The 27,795-nt window shown below is 46.9% G+C and overlaps 1 protein-coding gene and 1 long non-coding RNA gene across 4 annotated transcripts in view; one reads left to right on the top strand and one right to left on the bottom strand.

The window, feature by feature from the left end:
• erfl3 (Ets2 repressor factor like 3) overlaps window positions 1-20,073 on the top strand; it is a 65,511-nt gene extending 45,438 nt beyond the window's left edge. For both annotated transcript variants that reach the window (XM_080768826.1, XM_080768825.1), the window contains exons 3-5: window positions 14,909-15,024; window positions 15,787-16,919; window positions 18,431-20,073. In XM_080768826.1, coding sequence (XP_080624952.1) covers window positions 14,909-15,024; window positions 15,787-16,919; window positions 18,431-19,342 — 2,161 coding nt within the window. In that variant the 3' untranslated portion in view covers window positions 19,343-20,073. The remainder of the gene's footprint in view (window positions 1-14,908; window positions 15,025-15,786; window positions 16,920-18,430) is intronic.
• Window positions 20,074-20,492: 419 nt separating this feature from the next.
• On the bottom strand, window positions 20,493-21,947 carry LOC308319027. 2 transcript variants are annotated; one of them, XR_013964411.1, is made up of 2 exons: window positions 21,820-21,947; window positions 20,493-21,668 (listed from the first exon to the last, which is right to left on the bottom strand). It is a non-coding gene; the product is annotated as an uncharacterized lncRNA (long non-coding RNA). The 2 variants fall into 2 exon arrangements; XR_013964412.1 differs by having other exon boundaries at window positions 20,493-21,638; window positions 21,820-21,944.
• Between the last annotated feature and the right edge of the window lie 5,848 nt (window positions 21,948-27,795).

The raw sequence follows: 27,795 nt of genomic DNA, 5'->3' as shown, positions 1-27,795 counted from the left end.
GTGTGCGTGCGTGAGAGATAGATAATAGATTCCTCCCTCTCCCTCTAAATATTCATCATGACAGAACAGACATCCTTCTCCTCAGACACAGCATGGTCAGTCAACTAGAGTTTGACCATGTTTACAGTTTCCGTATCTTTTTTACATTTTTTTTCCAGCTCTGTGCAAGTTTGTTCCCACGCATGCATGCACGAACACACACACACACACACACACACACACCACAATCTCCTAAAAGGCTTTCTTGTCGAAGAATGCTGCCATAACCCATTCACAGAGGTCCAGATACTTTTTGAATCTTTTCCAAGGCAGACTGCAGCTCTCACCACAGGGTGTGATGCCCCCGAGGCACCGCGTTGAAGCACCATACCGGTGCTCTGGCATGTTCAGCCCGCTGCTGACTGTGACTCACACGCTGCAATACGTGACGTGAGTGAGCCACGGTCCAAAAGCAAACCAGCTGCTCGTAGGATTTCCGAGGAAGCCACTGTATAACACTTTATTCATACACTTATTGCACCCTTTATCGTTGTATTTTAATGCATTCTTTTGAAGCCGCGCACACACCCACACACCCACACACCCTCACACCCCACTTGTTTCAAGTTCATACACCCTTAGCGGTTCATAGAGTCGACGCGCCGTAACAAGGTTTTGTTTCATACGGGATGAGTCCACACTGGTTCAGTGTTGTTGGGAGTTCCGTGGCTATTGCACTTCTAAATGCACATGGCACAGCTCCTCACTGGGCTTACCCCAGATCTGTCACTGACACTCTGCTGCTGACCTCTCTCAGCATACAGGAATACCTATACACATTACATACACTACCACAGGGCCAGGCATACACATATTTACACACGCACGTACATACACACCACCACCACCACCACCACACCCATAATCGTAGACATGAGTGTACGCGCACGAAGGCAGACACGTGCAGTCACACACGTACACACACACACACACACACACACACACACACACACACACACACACACACACCGTGCACCACTGGCAGACAGATTAAACACATTAAGTGGGGCAGAGCACACAAGCAGACATTGGCAGGGCCTCTGCACTCTAATCGTGGTGGCTGCAGGTAATTGCTGCCAGACCCCGTCTAAATAGTTGAGACATTGCAAAGGAGAAACTGCTCTGGCCTCTAAAAATGGCTAAAGACTGACACACGCTTCTAATTCCCCTTGGCGTATTTTAGGCAGAGCCGCGTCCATCAATAGATATCTGGGACACCATGTTGCTGGAGTCATGGACTGAGTGAAGTTTAGAGTTAGACCACCATGGATTTCACATGCACACACGTGCACACACACACACTCACAGCGCTGTACACGCGTGCGCATACTAACAGCGTTGCACACACACTCGACACTCTGCCAATGTGTTGCAGGATTCGTTGTTATGTCATTATTTTAATTTCCACAATGAGACATTGTGCAACAGTGTTTCGTAGCAGACGGGGCTACCCGCTGTAGCTGCAGACTGCTCAAAAGTTAAATGTAACGCCTAAAGAACGGTGCAACCAAAACGTTTCCCACTGCCTGAATCGTTGCAACTAATTCTCACTAGTGCAGCAAATGACATGGGAGGGACTTCATCTATCCGCCCCAAAAGAGCCCCAGGAGCAGCCCCGTAGCCAGGGGATGTTAATAAAATCTGGGAATATATTTCTTACCAAGAATTTTCTTTGCCAATGTGTTTGTAAAGGTGTCTACTAGCATATCCCACATTGGTTTCTATTCAACCACCCTAGGGGAATTTTTGACAGCTGCTGAAAGTTGGGGTACCATCAACAACCATTATAAGGCAAAAATGTTCTACATTTCATCATGCTTTAAGTAGCACGCGACGTGTCAAACTAGGGGGTTTTCATGATTCTGAATCCATTCCAAGCATTAGTTTTTCACGAAATACACTCCTTGGGCTAAAAATGGCCATAGCCGTCATCACAAATGTGATGAGGTCAGCACATTATGGCACATTTGGGCAAGTGGCTATGGCCCGGCTATGGCATCAAGGCCCACCAGAACACATTTTAGTCAACTAAATCAACTGTAGATTCAAGTCAACTCAAATGTTATGATATTTACTTAACACTAAAACATTCCAGGTGACAAAAAATGACAAAAAAAAAATCTAAATTTGCTGTCAAAACCAACACTGTGCCATAGACTCCACGTGCCCCAAGTGACCTTAATGGCATGCGAATGAAAACCAGTGTGTTAGTTTCGGGGGGGGCTTACTGAATGTACGTTAAATGATTAGGACGACATCTGGTCCAGAGTAGGGATGGAGCTCGATAACCGTTACCCCAAAGAATCCGATAACAAGCTTATTGAGTACCCATTATCAATAAGCTTTGGGCTTATCAAGCCTGTTTATTGAGCAAATTAACAGCCCATGATGTCATGTTTTAGAGTAGACAATCCAGACAAGAGGCGATCAAGACATAAATGTAATCGCCCACGCTGGCACAAACATGTCGGTCTAGATGTGTATCCATCCATACCTGCCAACCAGCGCTGTCCAGGTAAACAAAATGACACTTTTTAAAGTGACGTTACACATGGTAACAAGTTAACCGTTTCTTTACTATTTTTCTCTTAGTAAAAAGGACAATTGTCTTCCGTCTGTTAGAAAGGCACTGTATTTGAAGGCCCTTGACAATTATACGTCTTTCCACAAAATAATGGATGACGGAGACCTGACATGCAGCCACACACTTTGGATGTGTTCCACTCGCACATTTGCGACTGTAATCGGCATGCACGTTCACAGAACAAACGAACACACACACACACACACACGTTCTCAAACACCTTTTCATACTTTGAATTACACACACGTTCGACGTTCGTACACAACTAAGCACAAAGTGCAATACATGTTAGTGTAATTGCAGGGTTACTGTCCTAGTGTCCTCTAATGACCCCACCGCCTGACCCTCTGATTATCAACTGATTATCAAGTTTACCCTCCTCTCTCTCTCTCTTATCAAGTTTGCCCCCCTCCTCTCAATCTCTCTCTGTCTCTCTCTCTCTCTCTGTCTCTCTCTCTCTCTCTCTCTCTCTCTCTCATGCTATCTATATCAGGCTTTTAGCCTCATCTCTCATCGTCCCTTCCTTCCCTTCCAAAGCTCAGCCTCCTTTCTCTCCTCTATAAACGGAAACCTACTCGGCACAGAGATGAAGATATGATGGGAAGGGTTGGTGAGGATGGTGACACATGCACACACGCACGCACACACACACACACACACACACACACACACACACACGTGCACGTTGTGGCCTGGTTTGACACCAGAGCTGCATGACAGGTCCTCACCACAGCAATTTGAAATGAAGCCTGGCATCGGGCATCAATAGTAAATGTGGCTGGAGGATTAACGGCACTAAACATTAATGAAGTTATAACACACACACGTCACTTACCAAAATGCACAGTCACACGCACGCACGCACACACACACTTAAACCACCGTGTCTCTCCTCTCCGGAGTCCGTGTTGCAGAACTGGTGATTTAATAAACCAACTGTCAACTACTCTCAGTAGCAAACAAACTAAATATCATCTCTCTTCCTCTGAATAGCGCGACCGCTTCCCTCTACACCAGTACCGAAGGTAAACGCAAGATATCCCATAATACTCCTCGCCAGAGCGCTCAGCCCGCCAAAACAGTTAAAGGAACAATCCCCCTTTATATACCTTAGGGTTACAACACACACACACACACACACACACACACACACAGAGACGTATATAAATGCGCACACACAAAAATGGAAAGATGTAAAACACATGCACCCATACTACATAAAAAGCATACACATGGACACAGATGTACACAAATGCGAACCACATGCACATCCAGGTATGCGCGCACACACACACACACACACACACACACGTGCACGTGCATGGTAAGTATCCCCATATGGAGCACATGGTTGCATTGTGAACCACCTTATGGCTTTCATATGGAGAGAACCTGGAGCCCGCTAATAATGGAGGACAAAGCCAATGTGGCACGCATGCACGCATACACACATGCGCACGTGCACACACACACACACACACACACACACACACTTCAAACGACATGCCTGTTTTGTCAGCGTGTGTTTTTATCACCCACGTCTTTGTTTGATCATTATCGGATTTTTTTTTTACCTCCCTGATCTTACACTTTCCTGTCTGTTACGCACATGCTGGAAATTCCCCTTTATCAGCAATGTTGTGTTCTATTGTGTGTGTGTGTGTGTGTGTGTGTGTGTGTGTTTCCTTTTTTTGGGATTCGGGAATTTCATTGTTGCGTGCGTGCATGTGTGCGTGCGTGCGGACTTTCCGTGGAGAGGACGCGGCCTCTTGCGTCATCATTCTGTCCTGCTCCCACAGCCACTGTGAAATTCCCACTCCTGTCGAGAGGATTAGATCCACGCTGTGTGTGTGTGTGTTACTGTGTGTGTGTGTGTGTGTGTGTGTGTTACTGTGTGTTACTGTGTGTGTGTGTGTGTGTGTGTGTGCGCTGTGAAACCAGGGGGTCCGTCGTACTGTCACTCCCACACATGTCTCTTCTCTAATCTCATTACTACTAGTTTACTGGTTAATTAGTTTGTTGTTGTGCTTTGTCGCGTTGAGCCAGATTCCTAACTAAAGCCACGCACCAAACAGAAGGCCCTAGCAGGGGTGAGTCCAGTTCACACGCTGGTTGGGGGGGGGGGGGGGGGGTCATCGGGAGGCACTGTGTGTGTCATTACAGACTGCTGTTATTGTCCAGAACGTGTCACTAAAAGCAGTGGTTTTCAACCCTTTTCATGTCAATGATCATCATTTATTCAGCATTTGTGGTTGTGCCACCATTTGATGAGATTTAGCCTCTCGGGCCCAACATTTGCTGTATTGTTATGTTGGTACCATGGAGAGAAAACAAATCTTCTGTGATTGCGTAGACTTCTTGTAAATTAAGTAATGCAGATGTTTAACAACAGTAACTTTTGAGAGTGTAAAATGAAACCATTGGCTTTCATTTTACACTCAAGAGTTTCTATTGGTTAGAAACTCTCCATTTAGCTTGGGACCGCCTGGAACGCCCTCAAGGACCACAGGTGGTCCCCGGACCACTGGTTGTAAACCCCTGGTGTGAAGTAACCAAGTACATTTACTTAAGTACTAGTACAATTCTGAGGTATTTGTATTTTTATTTGTACCAAATTTCCAATACTTTTACTTCTACTCCGCTACATCGAAGAGGCAAATATTGTACTTTGACTCCACTACGTTTATTCGAGAACTTTAGCTGTTGCGTCGTGAGCTTATATATCTGCTATACTTTCAAATAATCTGTATACATTTGAAAAGTTGTGAAATGGTAAATTCATGCACAATGTGTACTTTCTACATTTCGATATCAAGATTTTGTGCTTGTACTCAAGCAAAATGTCAATTACAGACCTTTACTTGCATGTCTAAATTGCGTAGTTGACAGTGTTTCACTCAAGTAAGACATTCAAGTCCATTTTTCCACCACTCACTAAAAGTCATATCCTCCCTCGGTGCCCCCCCCCCCCCCCCCAGCCTCCTTTCAGCACTCCAGAGTGAGTTTCATGCAGCTTTAGCGCTGCTATTGTCCCCATGATGTGAATTTGGTCGGCGCCTCTCGGCACTTACTGTGTTTTCTGTGTTATTTATGTGCCGACGTTTTTACGCTATAACATTTTTATTTTTTAAAGATTTCCCGTCCTTGTCTTGTTCTGGCATGGCAGCGTCCTGCCTATTCCCAGTCAATCTGTATAGTGGAAAACAGACATCGTCGTATTTTAGGTTTTTAACTGGCTTAAAGTCGTCACATTGTCACACGCACACACGCAGAGAGAGAGAGAGAGAGACAAAGCTGTCATTGTGTTGGGCTGAGTCGTAAGTGAACAGCCAACTCTGAAGACTCAACAGGCTTGAAATAGCTGATCTCCTGTACTGTAGCACCACTAATAGCTGATCTTCTGTACTGTTCCACCACAAATAGCTGATCTCCTGTACTGTGCCACCACAAATAGCTGATCTCCTGTACTGTACCACCACAAATAGCTGATCTTCTGTACTGTACCTACCTCGTGTAGATCAGCTATGTTGGGTGTGTGCGACACTGGTGCACGCTAGGGTTGTCCCGATCCGATCATTGTGATCGGAAATCGGGGGCCCAATCGCGTCATTTTCAAATGATCGGAAACGTTTAGGGAGAATGAAACACGATCGGGTACATCACTAGTATCAATACAAGTAAGACGTGCAAACGCGGGAAGCGAACGCAGCTCGTACATATTTGGGGTTTTTTAAGATGTTTTTTAAGTTACGTTTTTTTTAAGTTACGTTTTTTTTTAAGTTAAGTTTTTTTAAGTTAAGGTGTGTGTGTGTGTGTGTGTGTTTTTTGTGTGTGATACAGCTGCGTCCTCTGGTGGCGGGCAGGTGGTGTAACAGCGGGACAGACAGACACACACACACACACACACACACACACAGACAGACACACAGACAGACATGATCTGCTAGGTCTCATAGTTAGTGCTCACTGCGTTCGCAATTATATCCATATGATGAGATTAGATTGGATGTTGTCTGTGATTTTGGATATTACACTGTTGTGATATAAGTGTCCTATAAAAATATAAATATCGGGTCGAGGAAAATCGGTATTGGCAGATACTCCAAATCAAATGATCGGAATCGGATCAGGAGCAAAAACAAAAACGTTATCGGGTCGACCCTAACTCTAATTCTGAGTCCAGCGTGTGTGTGTGTGTGTGTGTGTGTGTGTGGTTCTATAGCCAAATCCCAATACCCCAAATCTCGGCCACTCGCTCACTCACACTCGCTCACTTCAGCATGGTTGGTGTTACGGTGAAACTGGCGACCCGGCTGAAATGTGTGACCCTCTCTTGCGGAGCTCACATAACTTCCATGGAGGTCTTTAAATAATATGTGGCCTGGCTGAATGCCGCTATAGGTAGAACTCTGCTAATAAACAAACCACATTAATTTACCGCTCTGACACTGACGCTATGCGACGTCAACGCGCCGTTTGTTAACACCACCGCCATGCTGGAGTGTGAGTGAGCGAGTGAGCGCATGGCCGAGATTTTTGGGTATTGGAATTTGGCTTCTGAAACCAGCTGATATCCGGACTAGAAGCTACGACGTGTGACCTCCTCAGTGTGTTATGACAGCCTGTTATGACATGGTGGCCAGAGTAGGGATGCTAGGGTTCATGTGGTTAACCCCCCCCCCCCCCCCCAGTGGATACAGAGCAGTGGAGACGTAATGGCAATTAGTCATTGGCAGGCAGAGTACTGACCTAATGAGGGCAATCAAGCTAAGAGGTCCCAGTCTCTCGCTCACACACACACACACACACACACACATACACACACACACACACACACACACACACACACACACACACACAGTTCAGCCAGTGTTCAGGCTCCGGCAGCAGAGGTCACAGGTCAGGGGGCACCATCACATGCACAGCTGGCAAAGATTAACAGCACAGAAACACACACGCACACACAGGGGCACACAGTCTCTTAAACACACATACACATTAGAATACATATCACACACATCAGTTATTCTCACATGTACACAGTCTATACACACTGATTGAAAAGCACATGCACATACAAACGTGTATTACCTCTTGACTTACGCACTCGCACACACACACACACACACACACACACACACACACACACACACAAACTTCCAGACATACGTGGCCACACTAACAAGCTAAGCACACACAACTGCATATGCACAAAGTGTGCCTGTTTAATAGGTCAGAAGCCCTGGTCCCACAACAGGCCATTGTGTGGAAGTGAGCACGCATGCACATGCACACACACACACACACGTGCGCACGCACGCACACACACGTGCGCGTCACGTGCACACAGGGACACAGACAGTGTGTTGTTATCAGTGCTCCAGTCTACATGTATTGTGTCTCCATTGTGTGCATGTGTAAGCATGTATGTGTTTCCAGTAGTGTGCCTTGTGCACTCCTCATTGTTCCCCCATACAGAATAGGCCTTTTGATTTGCTGTGAGGGCAGAATACACACTCGCACCACACGCACACACACACACACACACACACACCGCGAGCACGCATGCACACACACACACGCGCACTCACATAGAGGAAACACTCATCAAACTACACACACACACACACACACACACACGCATCGCCCCAGAGTACGGTAGAGCTCACTCTAGCACCCACGTAGCATGTGACCAGCCTAATCAGACCCCTCCTCTCTCCCCACACACACACACACACACACACACACACACACACACACACAGCGACGTCCACAAACTCAAACAGCATGTGACACCTTGTCTAATCGGACCCCCACCCCCCCCCCCCCCCCCCCGGGCCACCGCCATACACAAACACATTTTATTGCCTCCACATACATGAGGAAACACTCATCATGATCAAACTACACGCACTCACTCATACATACACACACACACACTCACACCAGGTGTCACAGGTCGTGCACGCACCTGAGTGCGAGCAGCTGGTGCTTTTATTTGTCTATGCGTGCATTTGCGCGTGCTCGCATGTGGATGGGGGCGGGGGGGGGGGGGGGGGTGGTTGTGCCAGCCGATGCTGACGAAAGTGGCAGAAAATAAACACAGGACTCATGGGGAGTATTGTAATCCCAACTTCCTGTCACAGTGAGGGCCTATTTACAGCCCAACAATAGGGGAGGTATGGCTTGCCTGTGTGTGTGTGTGTGTGTGTGTGTGTGTACATACAGTGTTTGTGCGTCTCCACTGTTTGCTCTCGGAAATAAAAGCCTGTGTGTGTGCGCGTGCGCTGGAGGTGGTGGCTGTGCGTGTGTGTACATTTGTGTGTGTGGTGGAGGCTGTGCGTGTGTGTACATTTGTGTGGGTGTGTGTGTGTGTGTGTGTGTATGGGCGTGGGTGTGTTTGTGGAGTGCTCCAGAAATAGATCGGTGAGCTTACACAGATATCATATTATTATGGGATAAAGCCAATAGCATCATGCACCATTGTTCTTAAAGGGGAACACCCCGTATATTTTTTCCTGACAGACTTTTGATTCACTCGCTGCAAGTTAGTCACCCTGTTCTTTAAAACGCCTGGGCGTTTGTTGATTAATTACTTTATCGCATACGTACAGACAGCCTTGTTTCTACTCTTTTTATGAACTGCCCTGTCATTTTTGAGTGGTGTTAGTCGCTCCAAGGAACATCTTTGTGTGTATGTCTGTCTGAGCACAGAATGTCTGTTTGTATGTACCATGACCTATTGACCTGCAGCAGCTGCTGGTTGACACGCACACACTCACACACACACACACAGCGCTCCTCAGTTCACACGTTGGTGTATAATGTGATACGTACAGCATTGGTGTTTTTTCAGTGTTGGGAGCACGCACAATTGGAAGATACCAAAAATCAGTTGATACCCTGTTAGACACTGACATAAAGTATATGGGTGCTCAATTAATGACCAGGCCAACGAGAACTATAATTGGTCCGTAATGTCCACATAAACGGCACACAATATTTAAAAACCTAAATTTAAAAATAAATATAATACATATCCCCCCTTCAGAGATTGTGATGGATTTAGAGCAACATGTCATTATGTGATCCTTAGCATGGTTTCCAATAGTCCTTTTATCAACTTCTCAGCCAAGGCAAATACAGGCTGGGTATTGTGATAACGGCATAGTAGAGAATTAGAGATAACACAGTTTGTTCTGTTACAGCAGTTAATATTAATATTCTGGCAATGGAAAATAACACCATTTTCATTGCACATGTCTCTTATTATCAGACCATCTCAAACATGGTCGTGGTTAGCAGTTTAATAACTCAATAAATCAATGCTCTTGATATATTAATGTAACCAGAACAAACAAACTGCTGAAGCCGTTTGTTGGACTCTTGAATGTAATTGGCAAGAGAATAACATTTGTTTGCTCCTCTTCTCAAATTATGAAAGACGTGTAAATAATGGATCTTTCTTTCTCCTTGGCACGTAACGTGGGGTTATAAGGACAATAATGCACTCTGAGGTGAGAGAGAGCACACTCAATAATATGCATGTGTTTATATTTGAACATATAGGCCCTATATAAGTTGTCTTACAATGTATCTACAGGCTCGTACATTTGCTGTTTTATTGTCTGAATATAATATATACTTACATGACTAATATAAACACACTGCAGTCGGAAGTCTATATATGATTGTGTTATAGAACAAACTGTGCTCTCTGGTCATGATACTGGATGTCCACCAAACTGAGGTTTGAAGACATGATAGTATATGGTTTAGTACGTAACTTGAATATTAAATAGAAGTCATATCTAATGTGTTGTCATAGTACCTAAGTGTTTATGTTCAATGTTCCCATTTTTTCTCCCCTCCTTCATTTCTCTCTCTTTCGCTCACGTGCACTCTTACGTGCTCTCTCTCACACACTCCCAGTCAGTGTCTCTTTCCCCCTCTTGTGTGTGTGTGTGTGTGTGTTGATATCTGTATGTTTTGTACAGTACATCAGGTTTGTGTAATCTTGCCTAATCCGTGGGCTCCAATCTCTCTCTCACACACACACACACACACACACACACACACACAGTCACACACAGGGTGGGCTTGCTGGAAAGCTTTTACTAAGTCTAACATAACATTGTTCAATCTTATTCTATCATACAGCAGGGAGCAGGATAGAGGTTTCCCTGGATGTTCATAATACATATACACTTGGGATATATGTGTGTGTGTGTGAGACATTGTGTCAGGTCAAAGGTGAGATTGCTATCAGAGTGTGTGTGTGTGTGTGTGTGTGTGTGTGTGTGTGTGTGTGTGTGTGTGTGTGTGTGTGTGTGTGTGTGTGTGTGTGTGTGTGTGTGTGTGTGTGCTCGTGCACGCGAGCAGTCTGTGCACACGTGGGTGTTTCCATGCTCAGTTGTGTGTGTGTGTGTGTGTGTGTGTGTGTGTGTGTAAGGCGAGTGCGGTGGGCAGCTAAACACAGGCGCTCAAAGAATCCCTTTCTTCTCTTTTGAAGTGAGTTCAAATGCTCTTCAAAGAGAGAGAGAGAGACACAAGAGAGGGAGAGAGAGGGAGGGAGAGAGACGGAGAGAGAGAGGGAGAGAGGGAGGGAGGGAGTGAGAATAGGAAAAGGGCGACCTTTCGGTCTTGTTCTACGCATTAGCAACATGCGCCGCATGTAACAGCCGCGCATCAACTGCTTGTCATCTGGCTGTACATCCTGCCATCCCACGACACTGAACCAAGTGGACCTGTAGAACCACAGCCTTTGGATTACCAGGCCATGTGTGAAACAAACCAGGAGAATAACCCATCAACGGAAACTAATTCAATTTTAGTCATTGTTTAACCAGTAAAGTGGAGTTGAAGGTGTCTGTTTTTGTTTGGGCTGTATACATGCGATGAGCATTGGTTGCAGCCCTTCACCAGACTATTATTCTTATTATTTAGCTACATTGCCGTCTTTTCTTTTGGAGTGTTGGGTTAAAACCTAATCTGCATTGTATTGCGATTGTAATTTGGTGACTTTTGCCTTTTGAATAATTGAAAGGAAACAGACTAAACAATGAAATGCAGTAGGTCTATACATGTACTGCTGTGTGTCTGAACCTTATTTATTTTAGCTTTTAGTCCAAATAAGAAATAATCTTGCATTAAGATTGCATAAAAATGACTTGTGATATGGCATAATAATAAGTGTAAGATCGGGAAAAATCGGGTGTCGGCATGTCTCAAAAAAAATCAAATGATCGGAATCGGATCGGTAGCAAAGCAATCGGGACATCCCTAGTGGTGAGAAGTTGAGCCCCAGTGAGGTTCTGAAATGAATGTAACTTTTCAGTGTCACTCATCAGTTGGGTCTTCCTACTGTGGCCTGTCCTTTTGGCTCCTCCTCCTCTCTCCTATCTCCTCTCCTCTCCTCCTCAGCCATTGTGAGTGCCTCCCTTAGAGCAAATTACATGCCGCTTTGTCTCTGGCGTAAACAATGTTTTCAACAGTACAGGCCTGTCCTGTCTCTGTGTATCCCCTTCTCTCTCTCTCTCTCTCTCTCTCTCTCTCTCTCGCGCGCGCGCGCGCCTCAGGGGACAATCAAGAGCAGAGCGAGGGATTTAAGAGTGGGGGTGGAGGGGGTTGATGAGACACAGAGAGAGAGAGAGATATCAGAGGGATAAAGTGAGATGAGGGAGGATGGAGGTTAAGTTAAAAAGAGCAACAGTCCGTGGTCACAAAAGAGTCCAGCAAGTGTAATAAGCATCCTGTACTATAAGACAGAGACAGACCAGGCTGTCTGTCTGGCCATAGTCTGATAATGATAGTCAGCAACGCTGCACAACACACACACACACACACACACACACACACTACACACACACACACACTACACACTACACACACACACACACACCGTAGCACACTGTTGATTTCCTCCACTAAAACTATGATGAAAAATGTTCGTCGACTACCTTTTTTTCACTGACGAAAACTAAATGAAAACTAAGCCATGGTGACTAAAACTAAGACTAAATATATTGACAATTTCGTCAACAAATAAAAACTAGACTAAAATGTCAGGAAGGGACTAGTGGACAAGAGATCCAGTATGAGTCATTTTACACTTGGTTGCATGCTGAAAGTAGCAGATATACACGCTCGCATCCATTACGACGGCATCAAGGCCCTTCAAAATACATTTTAGTTGACTTGATCAACTGTAGATTTAGTCTACTAAAATCGTATGATATTTAGTCGACTAAAACTAGACTAACACTAAATCATCCACAGGTGACTAAAATAAGACTAAACTAAAATAGAAATCTGCTGTCAAAAACAACACTGCCGCAGCAGCACACTCCTTTGACCGCCTGGAGTAGGACACAAGACATTCCAGACATTCCCTCACATTTAAGCTAAATTGGTCAGGTAAATGGATAAAAAAAAAAAAGTAATAATATTGGTATTCATTAATTTACTTACTTTCTGAGTCCTAATACTAATTCAAGTGCGTTATATAAACAAACGCATGACATGCGCTGCGGTTAGGGTTACAAAGTCAAAGTCATACGATTTGTCACACGTTACCGCAGTGAACTTTGTTCTCCACATTTGACCCGTCTCTTGGAGCGGTGAGCTGCAGCATGCATGCCGCGCCGGGGATCGAACCCCGACCTCCCAGTTTCAGGGCGGACACTAACCACAAGGCCACTGTCTGGTTAGGGTGACGTCGGGGGTTGAGGCAGGTTGTCGGTCTAATGACAGTCGGACCAAATAGTATGTCGAAACTAAAGCCTGTACCCGAACAAACATATACAGACAGACATGTAGGTCAAATGTACACCTCCCAGTAGGTGTACTTCCAAATTAAACGCGCATTAATAACCAATGCAAGCCGAAGTATGCACTATAATCAGTACCTCTCTGAGTCTTCCTCTACCCCCCCCTCCCAATCTCCCTATATGGGCATGTGATGTCATCACGACAGAGACTGTTGCCTCACAATGCCGGATTGTGCTGACATCAGGCATATCCACAATTTGGGCCCAAGTCAAGTTAGTCAACCATATACCGCTGCTGCTGCTACTACTCATGTCTCAACGCTCTGAGAGAGTTGTGTGTGCCGAGTTCTCTCTCTTTCTCTCTCTCGCGCACATACTCGCTTTGTCTGTGACTCACTCACTCACTGTCGCTCACTCATTCTCTCTCTGTGGTCTGAGTGAGTGAGTGATGTGTGTGGAGGTCAGTGACCATGACACACAGAGGTTACATAAAGGGGGACATTAAGGAGGATGTTACATAAAGGACCGGGGGAGGATAAAGGTTCATAGAAATGCAACCTTATAGACCTCTGTAGCCCTGAGAAAGACAGAGAGAGATGGTTAGAGTAAGAGGGAAAGGGGGCAGGGTAGGGGGGGGGGGGGTTAGAGAGAGAGAGAGGGCATTACGTAAACGGATAATGTCGTGCTGCTGTTGGCGTTGCTTTAGTCAGTGTTACATAAAGAGATGGGACCATTTAGCAGAATGAATGACGTGATGTGTGTGTGTGTGTGTGTGTGTGTGTGTGTGGGGGGGGGGGGGGGGGTGTACTTTAGCCTTAAAAACATCCTCCCTGTTTTTTCTACCTCCTCCTGTGTCCAACATGGCTGGATGTGGAGGAAATGTGATGCCGCACATGTATCGCACACCATGCTTTAAAACACCATGTAATGTTGCTCCCACACAAGTCACACACACAGTACCTTATATATATATATATATAGTACTCTCGTCATGTGCACTACATGCATGTCCTATGTTGGGAGCTTAGATGGCCCTAATGCTGTTAGGCTACAAAGGCTGATGTCTGATCTTTTTATTGTCTGTTTGCCACACACACACGCGCGCGCACACGCACGCACACACACACCTCTCATCTCTGGGTGGTCCGTTTGTAGATTAGCAACCAACCATATACAGTATGTATTTTAAACCCTTATTTATCCAGGTAGGATCACTGGGTACTATCAGCAATGCCCTGCTTCACACTTACACACACAGACACACGCACGCACACACGCACGCATGCACGCACACGTCACACACACACCCAAGCTTCCCACTACAACCACAGTCTTGTACTGTTTGTTAGCCAGAGTGTTGGTCATTCACTTTAGCAGACAGATTTTGACCTGCTATGAGTCAAGTGTGCTTGTATTGTGTATATACTAAGAGGACCCAGTGTGTTTGATTTTAACCAGGACGTGTTCTCTCTCTCTCTCTCTCTCTCTCTCTCTCTGTCTTTCTCTCTCTCTCCAGGTATTACTACAATAAGAGGATCCTCCATAAGACCAAAGGCAAGAGGTTCACCTACAAGTTCAACTTCAACAAACTGGTCCTCGTCAACTACCCCTTCATTGACATGGGCTCTTCTGGTACGTGTGTGTGTGTGTGTGTGTGTGTGTGTGTGTGTGTGTGTGTGTGTGTGTGTGTGTGTGTGTGTGTGTGTGTGTGTGTGTGTGTGTGTGTGTGTGTGTGTGTGTGTGTGTGTGTGTGTGTGTGTGTGTGTGTGTGTGTGTGTGTGTGTGTGTGTGTGTGTGTGTGTGTGTGTGTGTGTGTGTGTGTGTGTGTGTGTGTGTGTGTGTGTGTGTGTGTGTGTGTGTGTGTGTGCAGACATCACCTAATCCTACAATAGGATAGCTAGATTACATAGGCTTACACCAAAGACCGCTATACGTATATTATATCTAATCAACAGACCGCTTGTCTGTCTGTCTCTCTCTCTCTCTCTCTCTCTCTCTCTCTCTCACTTTCTCTATCTCTCGTTCTCTCTCCCTTCTCCTAGGAGGCCGAGTGATAATGTAGCATAATGTGTTGCATAAACATAGTTGTAAAAATGTACTTACCGATTGCATATCTTTATTATAGTTATATCTTTTTGTTGAATAAGCCTCTGCCTTTCTTCCTGTTTCAGTTTGATCTTGTGATCTTTACTGTATTTCTCTTCCTGAAGTCATGATCGTTATTCCATGCTGACTGGATCGGTCAATTTAACGTAGTTTATCAATAAAGTTACACAAATGCCGTTATCGGTGAAGATGTCTCAAAACCGCTTTGCATTGCAAGCTTGAATTCAGCTCCTGATCCGCCTGTGAAATCACTAAACGTTCCCCCCCCTGTGTCGTCCCCCCTCCCAGGGAGCGGTGTTCCGCAGAGCGCCCCTCCGGTCCCCTCTGGCGCCGGCTCCCACTTCCGCTTCCCGCCGTCCGCCGTCCACACGCCCTCCGAGGTGCTGTCGCCCAACGAGGAGCTGCGGAGCCCCGGGGGCATGTTCAGCGCCGTGGCCCGGCGCATCGCCCGCGGCTCGGTCAGCGACTGCAGCGACGGCACCTCCGTCAACTCTGAGATCGAGGAGGGCAACGGCGTGCCCGGAGACGAGAGAGGAGGAGGAGGGGAGAGGGGAGGAGGAGGAGGAGGAGGAGGAGGAGGAGTGGGATACAGGAGTATAATCCACCCCCGTCTGTCACACGAGTCGCTGTTCCGCATGTACGGAGGCGCCGGGCACCCGGGGAGCCGGGGCCCCCCCGGGGGCCACCGGGGCCACCAGGAGAACCTGTCCCCGTTCCCCGTGTCGCCCCTCCCCGGGCCGGGCGGCAGCGGGCTCCTGGCGCCTCCCTCCCTGTCCCCGGCGCTCTCCATGACCCCGTCCTCCCACCTGCCCTACACCCCGTCCCCCACCCTCTCCCCCATGCTGGGCTCGCACTTCTCCTTCAACCCCGAGGACATGAAGCGCTACCTGCAGGCGCACACGCAGTCGGTGTACAACTACCACCTCAGCCCGCGCGCCTTCCTCCACTACCCCAACATCATCATCCCCCAGCCGCACCGCCTGCCCGCCGACAAGGCCGCCGAGCGGGACCGAGGCGGCGAGCGGCCGGGCGGCGGCGGGGAGAGGGGCGGAGGAGAGAGGCACCACCACCCGTCCCTGGCCCACCACCACCACCACCACCACCACTCCGCGCCGCACTCGGCCCACGCCCTCTCCCACCCCATCAGCCACCACGCACTGCACCTGGGCGAGGAGCCGCCGCCGCACATGTCGCCCTTCAAGTTCAAGCTGCAGCCGCCGCCGCTGGGCAGGAAGGGGCAGCAGAGGGACGGCGGCCAGGGCACGCCCGGCCGGCAGAGCTCCCTGTCGTCGTCCTCCACCTCCGGCCTGGGCTCGTCGCTGTCGTTCGGCAGCGACCTGAGCTCGGCCAGCGGCTCGGGCCTCGTGTCCAACTCCTCGTCCACGCAGTCGCTCAACAGCGCCGGCCTCCCCAAGATCAAGGTGAGACGGAGACGCGGTTAGAAAACCCTGTTGTAGCAGGTTAACCGATTCAGGGGTTCCTGACGTCGAAATAAAATAAAAAAAGGTTTTCTAAATCATGACAATTTTCGGAGAGATTTGAGGCACATTTTAACGATTTTTCAAAAATAGAAGATCTGCTATTTTTCAATAGCTAAATTATAACATAATGTTTAAAACACCAAAATGGGTTAATGACTGTAGAATCCCATGGTAGTAATGAGATGGAAATACACAGTCAAACACCACGGAGGCAACTTAACTTCTAGTACGTCTCAATGAAATTGTGGAAATGTAATACTTGGTGAAGCCTCAGTAAACATTCTAATAATAATAAAAAAATAAAGCATAAATACGTAACATTTATCATGCCGAGTGAAGAAAGGTTACACAGTTACAAAGTCTGGAGAAACATTATCATTGTAAAGATCTTTACACACCGGGGGCATAGTGAGAAATCAGTGAAAAATCAACCCTGTTCCGAAGGGAGAAAAAAATCATTACTTTATCACTGTACAATATTTGCATTCTGTGTGGATTACTGTACTTAATGAGTCACGACTCAGATTTCAGATTTCAGATTTTTATTAAAGGGACAGCCCCTTGAGACGCTGCATCTCATTTACAAGAGGGACCCATAAACAAACAAAATACAGAAAAGCATACTGTACACAAATACACAAAACATGCAGTACACAGATACAAACAGATATACAAATACATACATATATACACAAATAGCTTGCTCACCCTCTTCCACCTACACCACATAATACACAGTGTAGATAACGTCACAGTGCAAATATTTCAGGGTCATAAATGGTTACAGTCAGGTTAGAAGCAAAGACAAGTTGAGTCTAGATGTGAAAGTAAGGAGGTCCTGAAGCTACTAAACGATGAGATGGATCTAAGAGATAGAGGGAGGTTGTTCCAATCGAATAGGCCTTTGTAGCAGAAAGACCTCCGCCCAACCACACTGGAGATTTTGGGGATTTTAAAGTGAGGGTATTGTAGATGTCTTAGTGGATAGGATGAGGTAGACTGAGTACTGCTTCAAGTAAGCAGGGCTTAAGATGAGAGTCTGTTGTGTTCTGATACACAACATCTGCGTAGTCAATTAGGGGAAGGAACACTTGAGCAATAATTATTTTCCTAACATCAAAGGAAAAGCAATTAATAGAACGGTAAAGTGAGCGTATAGGCAACCATATGTTTTTGTTAGTAATGTAATCTATATGTGGTTTGAAGGTAAGCTCTGGGTCGAGCCACACTCTCACTCACCAGTTTGGAAAGAAATATACCTTCGGGTTAATTCATCGTACAACTAAAGCGGTGTGCAAGGAGACGTTTCGAAAGCCTCAACTCTCTCTCAATGCATCTACCCGTTTTTTTGTTTCCACCAATTCTCTCTCTCTCTCTCTCTCTTTCGCTCTCTCTCTCTCTCTCTCTCTCTCTCTCTCTCTCTCTCTCTCCCTCTCTCTCTCTCCGTCCAGGTGGAGCCCATCTCCGACATCGAGTCAGAGGAGGAGGTGGAGGTGACGGACATCAGCGACGAGGACCCCGACGAGCGGGACGAAGACTACGAGCTCTTCTCGGCCCGCCACGGCCGGGCCCCGCTCCCCCACCACCCCCACCTCCACCTCCACCAGCCGCCCCACCACCTCCACCACCTGCTCAACGGCACGGCCGCTCACCACCACCTCCACCACCACCACCTCCACCATCCTCAGCACCACCAGGCCGACGAGGACCTGGACGAGGACGTCTTCAAGGCCCCCGCCCCGCCGCCGCCCGGGCTCCTGTCGCCCTTCTTCGCCCCCTCCTCCTCCTCCTCCTCTTCCTCCTCCTCCGCCGCCCACGGGCCGTACGGCGGGCCGGGGAGCTCCGTGAAGAGCGAGCCGGCCGACTGCGCGGCGGACGACAACAGCACCCCTCCGCCTCCCCCCTCCCCGTCCCACGGGGGCGTGGGGGGCTCCCAGACCGGCTCCCAGACCAAATGCATCCCGCTGAAGCTGCGCTTCAAGCGGCGCTGGAGCGAGGACCAGCGCATGGAGGCGTCGTCATCGTCGTCGACGTCGTCGTCGTCGACGGCGACGCCGGCCTCCTCCTCCGCCCTGCCGGAGGAGTCTGACGACAAGAAGGTGCGAGCGAGCGAAGAGAGGGAGCGAGAGAGGCAGCGGAACGGCCAGCGGACGACGGAGGACGAGGCCATGGAGGAGAACGGGACGGGCAGCCCGCCGCGGTCGCGCTCCCCCCCGCTGGGCTACAACGGCTCCCTGGCCCCGCCCTCCTCCTCCTCCTCCTCCACCCCATCCTCCCACCTCCTCATGGCCGCGCACCGGCGCGTGAGCGCCGAGCTGCACCGGGCCACCGCGCAACTGTCCCTGGAGAACAAAGACTGCTGATCTCTCTCTCTCTCTCTCTCTCACACACACACACACACACAGTCACACACACACACACAGTCACACACACACGGCTCAAACACTAACATGTCAGTCAAGAAAGGGAGTTCCACCGCAGCTCAGGCCAGGGTCAGGCAGCAGGTCCGGAGCGTCTACAGGAGGAGGAGGAGGACACACGATGACTCAAAGAGCAAAGGCACTGGAGCTGCTCGCTCGCTCGGACGGATGAATTAATCAGGGTGCGAGTAGTTGTGACAACAGTGACAACGTTTCTATGTGAAATATACGTCTTCATCAGGTCATCAAACTAACATGCAGTTGCAGTTCGGTGGAGGGAGGGAGGTGTAATGGACCCGCTCTCCACTACCCCCCACCCCAATACTGAAACCTCCCCGGGGAACCGTACCCGACACCCGAAACCTCCCAGTGAACTGAGAGTACACACACACACACACACACACACACACACACGCTCGCGCACGGTTAGGATCAGGGCTCCTCTTGAGACTTCCTCACAAGGAGACGAGGGGAGATGATGAGGAGGAGGAGGAGGATGATGGTCGGTGGAATATATCCCAGTCCCACCTCTCTTCTTCCTCCCGCTTTCAGACAACACTTCTTATCGACCTTCTCTGTGTGACCAGCCGCCACCAGCCCAGCAGGAACACGGGGACCTTTGTGTACCTACGTTTGTGCTCTTTCTTTACACTGAAACGTTGACAGGGCTTGGGGGGAAAAGAAAAGGAAGAGAAAAAGTGCCTGAATCTAAAACTCTCAGCCCTGGAGTTCGAGGAACATGGAACGAGGGGGGAAAATAAGTTTTAGGGGGCGAGAGAAATCTTACGTTTTCCCTGTTTTACTTTGGACATGCCAGGGACAGATTAACAGGAGCGCTCATCTCCAACGGCAGTGGGTGGCAACGCCTCCCAGAATCTGACCCACTCCACTCAGGGAAGCCGATCGCTGTATGTTCATTGGACACACACACACACAGAAGCTTTGCTCATGGACCTTATGCAATGGACACTGCTACTCAAGGACCACAATTCTTACTCACACACACACACACACACAGACACTCGCCATCGCTCTCTGGCACACTGATCTCCAAGAAAGTTTGACCTTTTGTATATCCTTCTATCTCTTGTGGCTTTCTCTCTCTCTCTCTATCCCCCTCTAATACCCCCTCTCTCTCTCATTCTGTTTGTGGACCACCATGTATAATGATCAGGACTTGGGTTCAGAGAGCAAGTGACCTGAAGTGAATGGGGGAAAAAGGAGAGCAGAGGAGGAGAGCGGAGGAGGAGTAGATCAGGACCTCCCTGCAGTGAGGAGAGTTGTGGAGTCGAGGAGGTGGGTGAAAGAGCTCTTGTGGGAGGTGTTTTTTAGGGTAGGGACGGTGAGGTCACCTGCTATCCTGAAGGTCTAGGCTTGCTAAACCGTAGCCTCTATGGGCTTAACTACTTTAAACCCGGCGTCCCTATTTGTTTCGAAAATAGACGATCGTTGTAGATTGTGAGCTTGTAGATCTGCTATTGATTGCGCCACACTGTCGCGCGACGAAGTATAAATCAGTCTTAAGCGGTTAATTTATATTAGGCGACGTGTTTTGCGTGAGAGAAATGAGTCGTACTTTTAACAGACATAAAGTGTTGTCGGCACAACTTATCAAGCGAGTGCCACTGGACGCACAGGCCACGGTTTCCCCACAAGTCCTCTAGTTCACCAGCTTGAGCCGTCGTAACAATCATAGTCTTGTTAGTGTTAACCTAAACCAGCAAAAGTTCACAAGCACACACACACGCGTACACACAAACACACGCGCACACACAAACACACAAACACACACACACACAAGCACGACACTGCCTTTAGCGCCTCACCTTGCTCTTTCTCTCCAGGTGCATCCAAGTTGCTTAGATTGCGTCCATGTTTCCCTGTTGTACCCGTTGACAGAGTACTTGGTGCCGGTCTATGGTGTCCGTACAATGACGTCATATTCATGTCATCTCTATATGGGCATAAAAGGGACACAGGCAGGCAAACAAATCTTATCTTAGGCAAATCTAAAGGGGACACAGACTGTCCTATGACATTAAAAGTGGACACGGACTGTCCTATGAAATTAAAAGTGCACACAGACTGTCCTATGAAATTAAAAGTGGACACACTGTCCTATCAACTTTAAAGGGGACACAGACTGTCCTATGAAATTAAAAGGGGACACAGACTGTCATTCTATGAAATTAAAAGTGGACACAGACTGTCATTCTATGAAATTAAAAGGGGACACAGACTGTCCTATGAAATTAAAAGGGGACACAGACTGTCCAATGAAATTAAAAGTGGACACAGACTGTCATTCTATGAGATTAAAAGTGGACACAGACTGTCCTATGGAATTAAAAGGGGACACAGACTGTCCAATGAAATTTAAATTGGACACAGACTGTCATTCTATAAAATTAAAAGTGGACACAGACTGTCCTATGAAACAACCGCTGATCAGACCAACGTCCCACAGCGATAAACACTCAGATTTTGCGCATTTTTAGATATAACAATCATAAAATAACAGGCACTTAAATTTGTACCATTGCTCTGCCATCTTATACAAATTCACAATAGACCAGGCAGAGTAATGATTGTCCCCCCCCCCCCCCCCCCCCAGAGGAATTGTGGGATCTGTAGTTAATAAGTGAGATTTTTAACTAAGAGACTGAGAGCCAAAGATGGAGAAAGAGCGAGGGCATGCGTAGACCGCGCACACACACACACACACACACACACACACACACACACACACACACACACACACACACACACACACACACACACACTGCCTCTCTATGCCTTGTTTTTATATATATATATATATTATGTACAAAGTCCCACAACTGAGCTCTAATAATACACACATATACAAACTATATCTTTATATATTCTATATGAAATTATTAAAGAGAGAGATTTAAAAAAAAGAATGCATTGCATTTTGAATGACTGATTCAGGACTTTTACTTTTGTCATGTTGTGAGCTGTCCAAAAAAAGACATACTTTAATGGCAGGGGGATGGGCGGGCGGTGAGGAAGGGGAATATTTAAATGGTGTTTCCCGGTAGCAGCAGAGGCAGCGCGGCGGGCTGGCCAGCGAGCAGCACCGCAACCGGGTCAGAAAGAACCTGCCTCTACACAAAACAACGCATGGTTTAGAACTCATGGGACACACGCAGCGGGTTTCTCTGCTTCCACACTCGATACACACGCGGTAGCCATTACTCCACTCTAACTAACTGTTTGTACAGGCCGTTGCGCTGCAGCATGGCTGGAGTTGGACCGTGGCCTCACGCCACCTCCAGGACCGGGGCGTTGTGTGAGTGTGTGCGTGCGTGCGCGTGCACGTGTGTGTGTGTGTGAGCCCTGCGTTATACCGAAGTGGAAATCCTGTCTCTTTTTCTTTATGACAGTTAGCCTAATACTCTCCACAATTCCCAGCAGCTCTGGATTAGTAGTCGAGGCTCCCAGGCCAGTTAAGAAGCCGGAGAGAGAGAGAGAGAGAGAGAGAGGTGAGGGAATGAGGGCGTTAATGATTACATGCGAGATATCCTGGAAAAAAGTATGACATGTGAGGCCTGACCTGAAATGCCCTCCCCTGAAGCCACACACACACACACACACACACACACAGATTGCTTCACGCACGTGTTCCACATACATTGCTATACTGTGGGCCCCTGTATTTGTTGTCCCGACTGTCTGTACGTCAATATCAGTGGAGACGAGTCAGATTGACATCTGATTGGTTGCTTCCGGCATGTTGACCCACTCGGCTTCCCCCCCCCAAGCCGGCCGAAACTGGCGAGACAGACAGAGACGGATCTATAGCAGGGGGACTGTGGGGTATTATAACCCCCACCCCCCCTCCCTCCCCCCTCGGGCCCATCGGATTCTCCTCATCGCACCCCCGTGGTCTGGGATGGAGCATGTGACCGCTACACACACACACACAACAGGGACACACACACAGAACTCATGGCGAACCGGCGAGTAATCCCCAACCTGTCTGTGTCTGTTTGAACTGACGGGAGCCTTCATGAACTACTGTCTTCATATCCAAGTTAACAGATGAGACGTCGCACCGCCCGCTTTCTGCATTCTTTAATTCATTAAGACCTGAGGACACGCGTCTGTGTCAGCGTAGCTTTTAACCCAGTTTAACCATCGTTTTAAACTTTCGCTGTTGGAAGAAATAGCAGATCTGCTATTTATTTATTTTTAATCGTGAACATGCGCCTCATGTTCACAGTGAACTTTTTTTAAACTCAAATCTTTGCTTCTGGGGGGTGTCTCTGGAACAACATGTTTTGTGATGCCCCCATCAAATATAATATATATTATTCTCGGGGGGGGGGGGGGGGGACTGTGGGAGCGCCACTGATAAAGAAAATAGGTTTTTTAAACCGAAGACATTTGGTAGAATCTGGTCTCAGGTCTTAATGGGTTAATTCATTCTCTCTCTCTCATGAACTACTCCATCTCTCGTTGCATTCTAACTGAAGTGTTGTCTGAGTTCCTGCTAAACCGTGGCGTGATCTCACTCAACCGTGACCGGGGGACGACGGGGGACAAACGACATTGACAGACTCGCTCTCCCCGTACGTTTTTATTTCATTTTTGTTTATTTTCATTCATGTTTTTTCTTTTCCGGTGTCGATATTGCTGTCCCATGATTATTGTTGTTGTTGATATTATTATTATTATTATTCTCGTTAGGTCATTTTACCTCCTGGCATTATTATCATTATTATTATGGTAATTATTATTGTTATTATTATTATTATTATTATTCCGCAGGCTCTCTTAGAATCTTGCTTTCTACAGTATACATCCACCATCTGATTTAGAGCTTGGGTTGACATGGAAGCCCTGCTGCCCCTGTCTGGTTAACCCCTTGACCCCTGAACCCCCCGGTCACCAGCCCCACTGTCTTTGTGGTCATTTTAACAATTGTAAGATAAGAGAGAAAAAAAAGCAACGTGTAATATGACTTCAGAGAGCATTTGATAATGCTGACAGGAAGGACAGAGAGGGAGCTACCGGGGGGGTGTGGTGGGGGAGGGGCCGGGACTTTTAGGATTATTTTTTTTCTTTTCGTTATCCTGTATTGTGATTTTTATTTTGTAATATCTCTACTCTCGCTCGCTCTCTCTCTCTCTGTCTCTTTTGCTCTCTTGTACATTTTTTTATTTCTTGTTCCATTTTTGGGATGGGGGGGGGAGGGAGGGAAGGAGGGGTTGTATCAATTTTAACAGAAAAGGAAAAAAAAAAAAGAGGTAAAAAAAAGTTGTGTATTGTTTTACCGTGTAAAGTTCTATATCTTTATGGCTCCCTCTCTCTTTCTCCACAAGGAGCCCTTATGTAAGAGAGCTTAACAACACCATGACGTAACATTATGACTTTTATCCACATTAATTCTTTTTCGTGTTCATTTAATTTTATTTTATTTTTTTCAAAAACTTGTAATTAAGCTGTAATCAGGGTTAATTAAAACTGGTTAAAACCAATTACACTAGTTTTGTATCTGTCATTTGTACACGCACACATGCACACACACACACACACTCGCACACGTGCGCACACACGCGCACGCACACGTTTCAGTTACACACTCTACTACTAAACTAATATTTTTTCTGGGATGTTTGTAAACAGAAATGTTTATGCCCTTTTTTTTATCCACCAATCAGCTGATGGTCACACGATGAGTGTCAATAATGCGTTTAATCAAGATCCGTATCAATGATGCGTTTAATCTGCTTCTGCCTCGTGTCTATCAGCCCGTTGAGTCAAAGGAAAGACAAAGTGTCGCCTGGTTTATATATAATAATAATAATATGGTTTATATATACATACTGTCTCAGCAGAAACAGCAGATATGCGTTATGCGTTGTGAGCTCTTCAGCTCTTTTCACTGCAAGACACAGTGGTTTTCAACCAGTGGTCCGTGGACCAATAAGTGGTCCTTGAGAGGATTCCAGGTGGTCCCCAGCTAAAGGATGGGAGAGTTGGTAACCAAATGGACCCTTATAGGTCTTTAACTCTTTTTGAGAGCGTAAAATGAAACCAAATGGACCCCTGCACGGAACGTCCATTTGCCTGGCACCAACGTTTGCCGGGCACCAACATCAAAACGGCATGGAATTGTGGACAAAATCTTAATACAACAAATAATAACAAAATATTCTTCCGTTTTTGGATCTGAGTGGTGGTCCGTGGCTCAAATGCTGAATAAAGTGTGGGCTCATTTTGTGCTAATTTTGTGCTTTCCTCACATACAGGCATGATGTGTTCAAAAGAGAGAATGATGCAAGAACAAAACGGGAGGAAGGAACTTAAGAGCAACATTATTTTTAAAGCTAGTTAAGCTATTCAGTATCTGTGTTTTATTTCTTCAGTACACCTGATGAACATCACACAGTGGCGTGCACAGATAGACACTAGGTGGTGCTAGAGCACCTGCCCTTTGCCCTCTGGACAGCAATGTGCCCTTTTGAAGAAAAAAAATCAAGAAAAGTTTGTACACTGTACAATATGTGGACCGTGGTGACATCGATCAATTCTTGATAAAAAGCTTCTAATATATTATTTATGCCCCAAAATCTATAAATCTCACACTATTTAGGCAACCGGCCGGTTCCACGCACTGCCCCTCTAAATGTCTGTGCACGCCGCTGGTGATATTTTTTGGTAGCATTGTTACTTATCGATACTGCCTATAATGCTGGTATCGGCAAGTACCGGTATGTTAGTCTATGCCATTCCGTTTTTATCATATCACATCATGATCTGTTATTTGCAGCCATCAATTATTTTGTATTTTGAATGCTTCAGTTGCTGTTGCACTATTCTTTTATACTCTTACTGTACAATTTACATTATTATTTTACTAGCTTGTTGATGCACTTCAACAATGGATTCTTTTTTTTAAATGTATTCCTAGATCAGTGGTTCTCAACTTCTCAAACCTTTTTAATTTCACGCACCCCCATAACTCTGCGAGTGTACAACTGCGGGTCCATTTGTACACTCTCCGAGTTACAGACCTGTAAGGGTCCATTTGTACACTCAGAGTTACAGACATGTAAGGGTCCATTTGTACACTCAGAGTTACAGACCTGTAAGGGTCCATTTGTACACTCCGAGTTACAGACCTGTAAGGGTCCATTTGTACACTCTCCGAGTTACAGACCTGTAAGGGTCCATTTGTACACTCAGAGTTACAGACATGTAAGGGTCCATTTGTACACTCTCCGAGTTAGTTACAGACCTGTAAGGGTCCATTTGTACACTCAGAGTTACAGACCTGTAAGGGTCCATTTGTACACTCCGAGTTACAGACCTGTAAGGGTCCATTTGTACACTCCGAGTTACAGACCTGTAAGGGTCCATTTGTACACTCTCCGAGTTACAGACCTGTAAGGGTCCATTTGTACACTCTCAGAGTTACAGACCTGTAAGGGTCCATTTGTACACTCTCAGAGTTACAGACCTGTAAGGGTCCATTTGTACACTCTCAGAGTTACAGACCTGTAAGGGTCCATTTGTACACTCTCCGAGTTACAGACCTGTAAGGGTCCATTTGTACACTCTCAGAGTTACAGACCTGTAAGGGTCCATTTGGAGCCCCGTCAAGGAACCCCTGAGAGTCCCTGGACTGATAACCACTGTCCCAAGATTAGTTTTTAAATTACACACTATCGGTAACGGGGGAAACTGTTGGGCATCATTCAACTGCTACTTACAAATGACTTGCGTAACTATGAGTCAGCAGATGGGTTTAGGGATCTTACTAAAAAGGGCACCAACTACTGTAATTTATACTACATCATGCGATGAAATTAAGCAGAGCGTGGCTGTCGCGGCAATCAACCCTTTGGACTTTTCCATTACGGGATAACCACTCTTAAGGGCCACTGTGAAATGGTATGCGCCCTAGTCTAGATCAATAGGGATGGCACAGCAATCACTTCAGGGTTCACACCCTTCACCCTATAGGCCTAGAACACGAGTTAATAATTACATTACACTGATTCTGGAATGAGCTTTTTCTTCCGTTTCTGACCATATGGCAGCAGTGACCGACAGATAATGTGTATCTGTGGAGATTAAAATGGTCAACCTTAACGGGCAGAGGCAGTGCTCGAACACATGAAGCACGGGTGTTGTACCTTGGCCCTTTCACTGTCACGATCAGTGATGAGTGTAAAGGATGAAATGGAGCACACACACACACACACACACAGAGAGAGAGAGAGCTTCGGTGATGCTGAGGCCTCAGAGGTTATGTGCTCAAAGTGCATGAGGAAAAAAGCACTTTGTCCGCACCGCCGTTGCCTACTCGTCCATAATGCTCCCACATAACGTCCATACCTTTTAGCATGACGTCAACAAAG

This window comes from Protomyctophum bolini (genome assembly GCF_963924005.1).
Source record: "Protomyctophum bolini genome assembly, chromosome: 7".
In the NCBI taxonomy this organism is placed as follows: Eukaryota; Metazoa; Chordata; class Actinopteri; order Myctophiformes; family Myctophidae; genus Protomyctophum; species Protomyctophum bolini.
This window is presented reverse-complemented; position numbering and strand designations above follow the sequence as displayed.